This window comes from Callorhinus ursinus, unplaced genomic scaffold, assembly GCF_003265705.2.
Source record: "Callorhinus ursinus isolate GAN/ISIS: 27379988/994484 unplaced genomic scaffold, GSC_fseal_2.0 scaffold3, whole genome shotgun sequence".
NCBI classification, from domain to species: Eukaryota; Metazoa; Chordata; class Mammalia; order Carnivora; family Otariidae; genus Callorhinus; species Callorhinus ursinus.
In genome coordinates, this window is record NW_027397065.1 from 60,877,159 (window position 1) to 60,889,737 (window position 12,579).

The following is a 12,579-nucleotide window of genomic DNA, read 5'->3' on the forward strand; positions in this document are numbered from 1 at the left end:
GATGACTTTCACAGTAACATGACCTGAGCATCTAAGAGGTAACTGACAGTTAAAACCTAGACCTTCTAAAAGCTCTGAGAAAGGCTGAATGAGCTCCAGAACACAGAAAGCTAATTCCCGGGATGCCAGACCACTAGGGAAGGTCTTCAGAGGTCAAGGGCTCCCGTTGTTTCTCTCACTTACTCAAATTATGAAGCCAGTCTGTGTTCTTGTCCCGACCCCTGTTGGTAACAAAGCTAGAAATGCCTAACATGAGCGGTATTTGGGAAACACTATGCTGGAAAATTACTTGTCTGCAAGGGCTTCAATTATCTATCACTTGAGAATGAAATCCTTTTATAAATCCATCTGAAAATTCCCTCTCTAGCTTAAATTCTTAAACTCCTTCTGAATTCCGGAAGGGATGACTTTATTTTTTTTTTTAATTTTTTAGAAGATTTTATTTATTTATTTGACAGAGAGAGACACAACGAGAGAGGGAACACAAGCAAGGGGAGTGGGAGAGGGAGAAGCAGGCTCCCCGCCGAGCAGGGAGCCCGATGAGGGGCTCAGTCCCACAATGACCTGAGCCGAAGGCAGATGCTCAGTGACTGAGCCACCCAGGCACCCCTTGAGGGGATGACTTTAAAACCATATTCTCAATTTAAAAATGCAGCATGCTTAGTAAAATTACTACAAGTAGAAAAAGCAAAGAAGGGAAGAGAGACCAGAGAAAAGGAGAGAAGAGGACAGTAGAAAGCGGACAGGAAGGAGGAAGGAGGGGAAGTGAGGGAAAGGAGGAAATGAGAGGCCACTAACGGCACAGGAATATTAGCTCTGTGTAAAATTATCATCTACCAGGGTGCCTGGGTGGCTCAGTTGGTTAAGCGACTGCCTTCGGCTCGGGTCATGATCCTGGAGTCCCGGGATCGAGTCCCGCATCGCACTCCCTGCTCAGCGGGGAGTCTGCTTCTCCCTCTGGCCCTCCCCCCTCTCATGCTCTCTCTTTATCATTCTCTCTCTCTCTCTCAATAAATAAATAAAAATCTTTAAAAAAAATTATCATCTACTATTTCTTGCCTTTTATACACCAGAGTGTAAGGTGTATGGCTTACGTCTTAAAGGCTTATGTCTTAAAATTGACTGAAAAAAAGCGCAGGGCCTAATTTCATTTTAAATATGTTTTATGAATTTAATGCTTCATTTAAAGAATAAAAGGATTCATGTCAGAATTCAAAGGAATTCTACTCTAAAACCACTAAAACCGCAAAAATGTAAATTTCTATAAATTTTGATATTAGATTGATAGATAGCTATTGTCCCCTAGCTTTATATTTTGCCTTTACTGTCTTATTAATGTTCCTGTCTGATAAGACCTCATGTGGGAGCACAGTAGTTCTGGGATTAGGTAGTATCACTTGTCAAGTTAGATTGAAAGCGAATGGTTACCATACACCCAGGGAGACTCTTCAGTTCTTTGGCAAGCTGAATTTGAACTCCCTTGCAAACAGATATCTAAAAACAATATTCCATTAGTTAGCACATGCCATCCTATTAAATTTGGGAATCAGTGCTCCTAGGGCTTAGGAGACATCAAACCCATATTGTGTTAACCTAGTGTAGAGAGAAAAAAAGGAAATAATGGGGAAATGAAACAAGATGTCCCCAGGAAAATGGAATAAAAATGATAGCAAATTTGCTGTTTTGAAGTTTGACTTTTTAAAATCTATCCGCAACATTGCTTTATAAAAAGAGAGATCGATGGGTGAATTTGCTTTATCTGAAAGAATATTTGGCAAAAAGATGTGTTTTGATTGCCCCAATAAATTACAAAGTCAATATAAATCAATCATCTCCTAACTTCCCTTAGCTCTGTGAAATCAAGGAAACCTTGATATACAGACATTTAGAAAAATCATTTGCTACTATTCACAAAAAGAGTAAGAAATTGATTATAGCAATTATCTAAATAGCTACCTTTCTTATTATTGATTCTATTGCACATTGTTCTTTAAGATTCTAAGAGCATGTAATTTGCAATGTCATTTTTCCCTACAAGATGTTAAGCATTTCAGGCTGCCTCAGTACCTCTTGGACCCACCAATTCTCACCCTATTTTTCAAGGGTGAGCAAGTCATGGCACTGGAGATGAGCGGTTGCTCTTCTTGCCCAACCACAACAAACACCCTTCAAATAACTGCTAAATTTTCAATTATGCCCTAGTGGGTGATGGGGCAACGAGCTTAGACAGTGTTTCTCAGACTTTAGTTTCTCAAACTTGAGTAAAGCCCAAGAATCACTAGGGGTGCTCATTAAAAATACAGATTTCTGCCCTTCATTCTCATTGACCAGGCCTGAGGTGGACCTGGGGATGAACATTTTAAAGAAGGACACCAGGACAGCGATGCCTTTTGCCAGGCACTTATGAACGCAATCTGGGAAATAGTGATGCTGACTTGGGAAGCTCAAAATATTCCTAACCAACAGCCTGCTGATGTCCTCTATAAGAAATACAATGCAAAATAATCTGTCTGGAAAAAGAATGATGACTTCAACGATTTAGTTGGAAGGATTTGACCTATGAATCTGAAATAAACTTCACCAGTGAAGGGAAAATGACTGGAGAAGCAGTCAAGGATGAGAATTGTCATGAGCCCCTTCTCTCGGCCCCTTTCACATCCAGACTTATAGACTCCTAGCACCCCCTTCCCTAACACCTGCCTCATTAATATCCAGTCAGTCTGGGCATACATTGAAAATTCTGGTCATATAGATTTAGGGTTGGGGGCAGTGGGACCAGATTTAGGTCCATACTAATAAAGTTGAAAGCATTATAGCCAAGAGGTGTGGATAAAAAATGATCTGAAAACAGGGAAAGAGAATGGAATCAAAGAAAAAAGCCTGAGCCTGGAGTGAGGCCAAGACCTAGACCAAGTGAATGGTGGAGGGGGAGTGGGGAACGGAAAGGGGAGGCAGAGAAGGCTTTTGCTTGGCTGCTGTCAGTTGGACATTCCATTCAACTGCCCCTGGTGGGCATTCCGGTCCACTGAGCATGCCCAGTTTGTGTGACTGACTTTCACCAAGTAGAACAATCAACAAGATCACCATAAAGGCTTTACCAACACCAGGCCAGTAAAGTGACTACTGAAAACCATTCCCAAATTTGTGATCAATGGACCCAAGTTTAGGGAGAGGATCTCCTTTGGTCTACAAAAATGCTTTGAGTCCCAGTCTCTAACTTCTTCCTTCTCAGACACTCTGGTCTCCACCCAAGGGACAATATTCGGTGAGATGCAGCCATTTTGTTGGTCAGCAGGAGCTCAGAAGCAAGAAAATGTCATAGTGGTAGAATACAGCATCATCCTCCTCAATAGCAGCCCATCGCTGGAAGCTTCCAGATCATTGTGCCAATCAAGTGGAGGGGGGACTTTCCTTTAGAGAACCTCATGTGAATCTTTTGTGAGAAACTTGCCAACTTGCTTGTTCAATTTTTTAGCCTTACTATTTCTGATACTTAGGTGCTGTCTCTTAAAGAGCCTGAAACAGCCAAGACATGACTCAGGACATGGAGGAAACTGTAGGTGAGCATCATGGGATCCTGAGGAGCTAAGTGTTTTGTGTCTGTGCGATCATAAGTTTATGTGGGATGGGGGATGGTGTGAGTCATTGTGGAGGGTCTGTACAACTTAAAAGTGTTATGAAAAGTACACTAAAGTAAGATTATTTCTCTCTACTCTCCTTTTATTCCAAAATAATAAACCACATTGATTGTAAAGGGGCAGTGATAGACTAGGAGCCTGAGAGATGATGGTGCCTTACTGTCTTTAAAAAATACATAGTCTACCTGAGGAGAAGGTGCCTACAACACAAAGAAGGACAGTCTTTTATTTAACCTTAAATACTGGAAGAGTCCTTTGGAAATATTTTCCCCTAATTTTCAAGCATGGTTGCCTATCTGCTTTGCCAAAAAAGACTGTGCTAAAGGGATCTGTGGCTTGATTTGGAGACTCACCTCCAAGGGTTTCTCTCTTACCAATTTGTCATGTGGTCTGAATTGCTCTATTCTTTTGACTCACATATTTTTTTTTCAGTTTTCCAATGAGCTTTATTCAAATATAGATATGCCTGGAAAGTGCAAGTCAAACTAATTTAGATCATTATCAGAAAACCGAAGGTTCCATGAGCTTGGGGCCAGAAGAGGGACATGGCAAGGCCAGAAGGCTAGACAGAGGGAAAGGGAGGTAGACAGATTGTGGAAAAGGATATGGAGGAGGTGCTGAGAGGGATATGAAAGTAAACAGCTATATCACACCATTGCCTTCTTGTGCTCACGTAGGGTGGAAGGGTTTCAACTCATGGCATCTGAGAGCTGTGCCTTGAGAGGATACACAGGGTGATACCTACATGACAAGAGGGATAAATAAGAATGTACCATCTTTTTTTAAAAGATTTTTTTTATTTGTTTGAGAGAGAGAAAGAGCACAAGTTAGGGGGTGGGGGGCAGAGGTAGAGAGAGAAACAGACTCCCCACTGAGCAGGGAGTTCGATGTGGGGCTCCATCCCAGGACCCCGGGGTCACAACCTGAGCTGAAGGCAGTTGCTTTACCGACTGAGCCACCCAGGCGCCCCAGAATGTAGCATCTTTCATCTTCCCCTTCACTTTTAATTCAGGTTTTGAAAAAAGTACTAAGTATCTGTTATTTGCAAGTATGTCAAGTATATGAAATATGAATAAAACACAGCTCCTGTCATCAAAGAGCTGACAGTCAAGAAGAAGAGGGGTCGGGGGCAAAGGAAAGAGAGGGAGAAGTCAAGAGGAAAAAAAAATTCTGTAACTCTTGCATAAGAATTAATAGAAGAGCATTTCAGCAGAGACTTCTTTTTTTCCTGTATATTTTAGAGACTTTTGGAGATATTAACCTCACTTTAGGCATGCTGAACATGGAAGATAATGTTAGTAAGGTAAGGAAAATAGAGAAAAATCTCTTTTGCATTTACTTTTCCTAGTGCAATTATTGCAACACTTCATATACCTCTTTCTTTCCCTTGACTTCTTCTTTTCTCTCTGGCTTCACACACAACATTCAATCTTTCAAAAAGTAGAGTTATAAGGGAAGTCATTGTAATGTTTCAACAATGATATTTGGCATTTGAGGAATCAGAGTATCCAATTCTGGAAGCTAGCTAAAGAATACCCCTTTCTATACAGGCAGATGTGGAAAGAGGGGGAGGCCAGACTTACAACCATGCAGATGAGAGTCTCCTCCTGTAGAAGCTGAGAGTTCCTATGAAAATCCCCAAAGGTCTCCCCTACTCATCTGTGATGCTATTCCACAATTAGAGATTTATTTCTCTGGGATGCGAAGGCTTTTCTGGCTCCAACAACCTTTTGTAAAATAACAGCAGCTACCTCCAAGGGACACTTGTCTAGGAAGCAGCACCCGAGATGCTTTCTAAACACGGTGACTTGTATTCTAGTCACCCCTCACACCTTTATGAGGTAGGCATGGCCGTTTCCATTTCACAGCTAAGAGGACTGAGACCCAGAGCAGGTACATGACCAGAACACAAGCCTGTCTGACTCCAAAACAATGCTCCTAGTCAGGATCCAATGCAGCCTCCCTGTGAAGGACAGGGTCTACACCTTTATCTCCTAATCTGGGGGTTCTCAACCTGACTGCGTGTTAGAAACCTTTATGTAGAGGGAGTTACTTCCCACCTTCAACATGGGCACTGTACCTTGAAGGCAACATGCTTGAGGCTGCTGGGCATTTCAAGACCCCAGTCTCTCATCTATCAGAGACCATGCAGCCACCTAAGAGATTGAGAAGAGCTCTCTCACACAGCACCTGGTCAAGCCCCATGATTCCGAGGCTGCAGCTCTGTCCAAAAGAAGTCACAACTTTCTTTCTATAAGGCATGAATAAAACTAAGGACTTATGAATCTCCCTTAGGATCCAGTTTCACAGCTTATCAGCCTCTTTGGGAATCACAGTGCGTTTCTTAATACCATAGTCACTGCCCAGTGGTCGGAGCAATGGTTTGGGTAATGAGCATTTCCATTCCCCTGAGGGCCCTACTCCAGTGAGTTCCAAGACTTTGATATGTTAGGTAGCTTGCCTCCACCTTCAATTAGATTTTGTCATAGTAATGTAGTCAGGTTAAAATAGTTTTCAGAAAGAACTTTGCTTTATATATAAGCTTTCGTCTCCTAAGTTTGCATATTATGTTCAGGAAGCCCCAATTAAGATATATAAAATCCCCCAATAAGGATGGCATGTGATGTGATGAGCACTGGGTGTTATAATATGAAACTGATAAATCATTGAACACTATATATGAAACTAATCATGTTATATAAGTTGGCTGATTGAATTTAAAATTTAAAAAAAATGTATAAAATCCATTGTGAAGTAGAAATACATTGCTCAGTTTGAAGATGTTAATCATTTGCACTTTGTTTGATTCCTTAGTTTTGCAACTCAAATTCTGCCTATATACTTGTATGTTCACAGGAAGACATTTATAGTCATCTCACTTCCATTATTCAGAATAGTGACATCTTGGATGATGCAATCGTCCAACGGTTGATTTATTATGCTTCTAAGGACATGAGAGACAACAATGTAAGTTTGATTCTTAATGTGCTCGCTTTGGCAGCACATATACTAAAGTTTGATTCTTAATGATGAATCAATGTCAGGGTTGCAACTGATCTTTAAGTGACCCAAATGCAACCATGGAGACATTTATAAGATTTTCGTACATTGCTGCCTGAATTGCAAATCACTTTCATTTGTTCCTTCATGATAACTTGGATATTATTACAGTACCAATTATTTATCCCTTCACAGATAAGGAAACTGAGGCAAAGCTAAAAAACAATACTTTAGAGATAATATTATCCATTCCACTTTTAGATGAACATGTTGATGCTTGAAGAGATTTTTTTGAAAATGACACAGCCATCTATTGACAGAACAAGTAACTAGAACCCAGTTTTCTTGCTTTGCATATGAATTATTATCTCTTTATGTGCCTACTTAGCTACCTATGCTAGGCACTACATCTGAAAAAATTATTTGTAGAAATAATTTGAGTTTTAAGATGTTTTCTTCCAGAAAGGATATTTACCTGCCAAGGGTAGGTAAGGAATTTAATTGGAAATTAAATTAATCTATGATTAATTTCAGGACTTGAGATTTGGCAGGGGGGGCACTTCTGTGATTCCAAGTTGGACTACAGTCCATGGAGGGTCAAGTGCACCTTTCATTTAAATGCAGCCTTTTGGAGTCTTAGGCCAAAAGATAAGAAGTCGGATGACCAGAGTGTCACCATTTGTTGGTCCTAAATTCTGTCCATTCTCCCAAAATACTGCAAAGCAGCCTCAAATATAGGACTTATCTCTCTGGATTCCCAATCTTTTGCAGATCTCAACTTAGTAATTCATTCCACCCTATATTGTGATGTTTTTATGAGTGTATTTTCTAATAGTTTGTCCAGGTTTTTTTATTTTCCTCGGCAGGAGAGTTGATCAAATTTACCTAGTTCAGCATGATCAAAAACAGAAGTCCCTCCAAATATCTCCAGTATCAAAGATAACTAGATCAGGACAATATTAAAACCCAAAAGTCTAGACTCCTGGTCCCATTTCCCTTTCACCATTCTCTCCAGGCTTTCAACCACAGTGATTCATCACTCACACATAAAACATAGATCCTGTGTTCATAGTGCTTAATCAATTAGCAAGAAAATATATATTAATCTCAAGTTTACAAGAACCTTATTAAAACCTGATTTTACAGTCCATAAAAGTTACCTCTGCTTGGCAGCTACTGACCCCCACTCTAGAGGCTTTTCCCCCTGGGCTTGTAACATCTTATTCTCTCTCTATCCCAAAGCCAGTAGAACTTAGAATATTATCTAGACTATTACCTCTCTGAAAACTCCCCCTGTTCTTCCTCTAATTGTTATTGTTGTTTCTTCCTCAGATCCTCAGAGAAACCAGGATGCTGGCTGGTGAGGTTTTGGTGTCTCTTGCTGCACATGATTTCAACTCTGTGATGTATGAAGTACAAAGTAACTTCAGGATCCTGGAACTACCAGATGAATTCGTCGTGCTTGCTCTGGCTGAACTGGCAACCAGCTACGGTATGGAGGGAGCATCTCCACATTTGCCTGGGAAGCATCCACCCTGAGTCACTGTCTAAAACCAGATGGTGCAGACAGCAGAAGGGAGACCATACTTCCCTTCCATCCTACTAAAAAGCATCGATAGTGGGATTTAGGCAGTCCTTTCTGAGCATAGATGAGCCTGCTGACCTGCCATTAGTCTATGCTGCTCTGGATTTGGCTGGACTGTCCCACCCTCACTGCCCTTTCATCTGGCTTTGTGTTTGCAAAAGCCTTTTTTCCATAAGGCATGTTCTGAAAACCACTGAACACTTACATGAAGTAAGAATTTGTTATGATTGTTTTTCTACGTCACTTTATTTAACAGATATTTATTTATTTATTTATTTATTTACTTATTTACTTATTTATATATTTTTATTGAGCACCTATTACCTGGGCTAGGCCCTGGGGATGCAGCCAAGTTCTGGTGGGAGAGATGGACATTAATCAAACAATTTTCCAAATAGGCAATTGCTACAAACAACGGGTACAGGTGTCTTTATGCCTATCACCTTATTTTAAACCAACCACTCCTTGATTCTCAAACTACAGCCAGGCATTATGGCAAAAGAGGGATAGAGGAGAATATCTTCCTGCTGCACCTCATCTGTCTCCCTGACACAGCCTTGACATGCTTCTTGCTGACGCGGAGAAGCGCAAAACTCCCCAGTGTGAGGATAATGCTTTTCTTTTCTTGTGCCCCTCTTGGCAGTGTCCCAGAGTATTCCCTTCATGATGATGACCCTGCTAACCATGCAAACCATGCTCAGGCTTGCCGACGAGGAGAGGATGAAGAAAGTTTTCTGTATTGGTGGGTATCCCTATGGTTTCCTCTTTGTTAAGACCAGACTGTGAATTGTGTAAATGTTTTATTTTTCCTTTTACTCTAGTTCTGTTCTTTTTAATAATAATAACTATCATTTATTGAGTGCCTACCACATGGAAGTTTCTCTACAGGGACTTAACTCTCTCAGTCCTCAAAGCAATTATAATTCTCTCTGTCTCAATCCTCAAAGCAAGGTAAGTACTATTACCTCCCTCCCCCCATTTTACAGATAAGAAACTGAGGGTCATGGAAATTAAGCAATTTCCTTAAAGTGGTGACAGTCAATGAAATGGAGAGGTGGTGTTCAAGTCTATGTGACTGTGGTCTGTACACTTTCCACTACCCTAAATAGCCTCCATGTCTATGAGCCTCCTTTAGTTGGATCACACTTCCCCCACAGTGAGAACCACTAAGAGCTCACCAGCTCTTAGCAGTAGGCTAAATGTTGGTATCGCTTCATAACACAATATTGTAATAATGATAAGTAATCAATCTAATCAAAGTACAAGCAATGATAAAATTAAGGAAAATAGGTAAACTATGGGTCACAAATTCCCTCTACCCCGAAACTGAAATACATCTAGAGTAATCAAGAGTCTACAGAGAAGAAAATGCCCTGGAATTTCCAGGAAACAGCATATACAGCACAGTGAGAGGCTTCTTGGATGAGTCTGGAGACCTCGACTCTTCTCCGTGATCATCCACTGAACCATCAGGTGATTCTGCCCTCTCTCCATCTCATTTTCACCTCTAAACACATTAAATAAAGTGATTGCTAGGATCCCTAGCAATTAAACACATTAAATAAAGTGATTGCTAGGATCCCCCACCCCAACACCCCCCAACACTACTATTTTGTAATATTTTAAAGCCCATGCTGTCAGGGATGTCATCTTTACCTCTCAGCCAAGTCTTTTCTGTTCTGTTTTGGCCATTTTCTCTTTTCTGTCCTCAATGGAAGCAATATCTGTATCTGGTATATACTGAGAATTTACTGTGTGCCTGAATACTGCCTTGGGCATTTTAAGATTATCATTTCCTTTAACCTCACAGCAACCCCATTTGGTAAGTAACATTTTCCTTCGTTTTACAGATGAGAAAATGGAGGCATAGAAAGTTAAGAGCTTGCCTGCAGTCATATAGCTAGTGTGTGGCAGAGCCAAGATCTGAACTATGAGAGTCTGGCTCAAGAACTTGAGCAATTATACTAGATCAGGCCACTTTTCAAGACTTTTTATTTTTCTGACTTACTATCACAGCTAACACTGTGTTCTTGCAAATAAACTTTGGTGCTTGTAATAGCATTTCTACCTGCAATATCAACAACCCAACAGGGGAAAGGAAATAAAATTAGAAATCGTCATGGCATTGAATAAGGGATTCTCTGTCTTTGTGTTATAAAGTTATCTAGTGCCCTTTGGTCCTAAAGCAACTTTTGCCTGACTGCCATGAAAGAAGAGTATAAAATTACATAGTCCTCCATCCGTCCATCTAGTTATTCATTCAATCAATCAGCCAATAAGCAGACATTGTGCTCATTGCTTCTGATATCATCAATAGATAAGACATCCTTTCCCTCATGTTGCTTTTGGCCAGTGCAAGACAAACACACACACACATACACGCACACACACACACACACGATTATGACAAAGTATAGCAGGAGATTATCAGTCTAAAGGGAATGTGAATGAGTCAATACATGGCCAGCACTAAGATACTCGGGATCTTTCCAGAGTATTCTTTGCATGTGAAATATCATTGAAGAGTAAACAATGAATTTTCTTCATCATCTAGTGAAACATGAGGGCCAAAGGAACAAATTATATTATTTAATGCATTTGATGCAAATATATATGGGTTCATGGTCCAAATGATATTTTTGCAGGCCCAAGATTTTTTTATTTTATTGAACTGAAACAGACCCATGGAAAAACATACAAATCAGAAGTGTGCAGGTTGATGAGTTGTCACAAAATGAACTTACTCATTTGACCACCACCCAGGTCAAGAAGTGGGACATTACTAATACCCCAGAATCCCACCTCAGCTTTCCGGCCAATCATCATCATCTCCATCCTTTCCAAGGATAACTACAAGCCTGACTCCCAACACCATAGATTAGTTTCACCTATTTGTGAGATTCATACATGTTGTTGTGTGAAGCTCAGTCCATGTTCACTTCTGTATCCTATTACATGTCTGTACTACAATTCGTCCATTGTACCTGCTGACAGACATTTTCTGTTTTCTGTTTAAGGCTATGACCCAAAAAGAAAGTGAATATGAACATTCTTGTGCAAGTTTTTTAGTGCCTATCTATTTGTGTATCTAACGACTGCATACTTAGGAGTGGAATTTCTGGGTCATAGAGAACACATATTCAACTTTGGTAAATAGTATCAGTTTTCTAAAGCGTTTATATCAATTCATGCTCCCCCCAGCAGTACATGAAAACACCAGCTGCACCTTAATCTTACCAAAGTTTGACATTGTCTGAAATTTTAGCAGTTCTAGACGGTCTGTTGTATTCTCATTATGGTTAGACGGTCTGTTGTATTCTCATTATAGTTTTAACTTACATTTCACTAACGTGACCGAATACTTTTTATATGTTTATTTGGGACAGTCATAACATTTTACAGAAACTATCACACATTTGCTAATCATCAGTACACTCGTCTCAAATTATTTTATGGTCCCTCCCATCTTAATACTTTTCTCAGTCTGTGGTTGTTTTTAAAATGCAGCCCTTGAGAAATTCAGCAAGGCCATTTACAAGTATGTCAACCACTGGAGAGATTTCCCCTATCCAAGATTGGATGCCAACCGACTATCTGACAAGATCTTCATGCTGTTCCGGTATATAATGGAGAAGTGGGCCCCCATTACCTCGCCCATGCAAGTGAGTGGGGGCCTCAGCATGCCCAAGCTAGCTCTCCTTCCATGCTGCTTGAACTTCCTCCACTCTCTGATATAATCATTAATCTCAGTTGTTTTGGAAAGCTATAAGTTGTGTTTTATCAGGTTTATCAATGCTTTTGTTTTTGCTGTTTCAAATCACTATTTATTCATTCTTAAACTAATATTTATTGAATCCCCATGACATGCCAGACACTGTTCCCCATGCTGGGGAGACAGCAGGGATTGAACAGACCAAAATCCCCACTGTCATGGAACTGACATTCCAGTGTGTGGAAAGAACAATAACTAACTGAAGATGAGTAAAATATATAGAAATGTGTTATTTCATGTCTTATAACCCATATTTGGGCTGAGTCACTGATTAGAAAAAACAACAGCCCACAAAAGTTTCCCATGTTTATGAAGATGACAGTGAAATAAAATAACATCTAAAGGATGTGCATGGCTGCTTCAAAAGATCATAATGCCTTGTGCAGAAGAGATTACAAAGTGTGTGCACATGGAATCCCATGTCTATCTTGCTTAATCGGTATAATATTTAAATGGGGGCTAAATTACATCCTACTTAGGTCTTTTATTCCTATATTATAAAAGATGTAACTCTTAGCCCTCTCTAGTTCAGTTTCTTTCCTATGCTTTAAGCTACCAAAGCATTTATTTTTTTTAACATGCTG

At 40.1% G+C, this 12,579-nt stretch overlaps 1 protein-coding gene across 3 annotated transcripts in view; it reads left to right on the forward strand.

Moving 5' to 3' along the window:
* The first annotated feature begins 3,054 nt into the window (after window positions 1-3,054).
* Window positions 3,055-12,579, forward strand: part of MROH2B (maestro heat like repeat family member 2B) — a 76,395-nt gene continuing 66,870 nt past the window's right edge. The window contains exons 1-7 of one of the 3 annotated variants that reach the window (XM_073890956.1): window positions 3,055-3,265; window positions 3,498-3,560; window positions 4,880-4,941; window positions 6,495-6,605; window positions 7,971-8,130; window positions 8,867-8,965; window positions 11,731-11,885. In XM_073890956.1, the coding sequence (XP_073747057.1) occupies window positions 3,533-3,560; window positions 4,880-4,941; window positions 6,495-6,605; window positions 7,971-8,130; window positions 8,867-8,965; window positions 11,731-11,885 (615 nt within the window). In that variant the 5' untranslated portion in view covers window positions 3,055-3,265; window positions 3,498-3,532. Of the gene's footprint in view, window positions 3,561-4,879; window positions 4,942-6,494; window positions 6,606-7,970; window positions 8,131-8,866; window positions 8,966-11,730; window positions 11,886-12,579 lie in introns of all 3 variants that reach the window. The other 2 variants (XM_073890957.1, XM_073890958.1) reach the window with 2 other exon arrangements.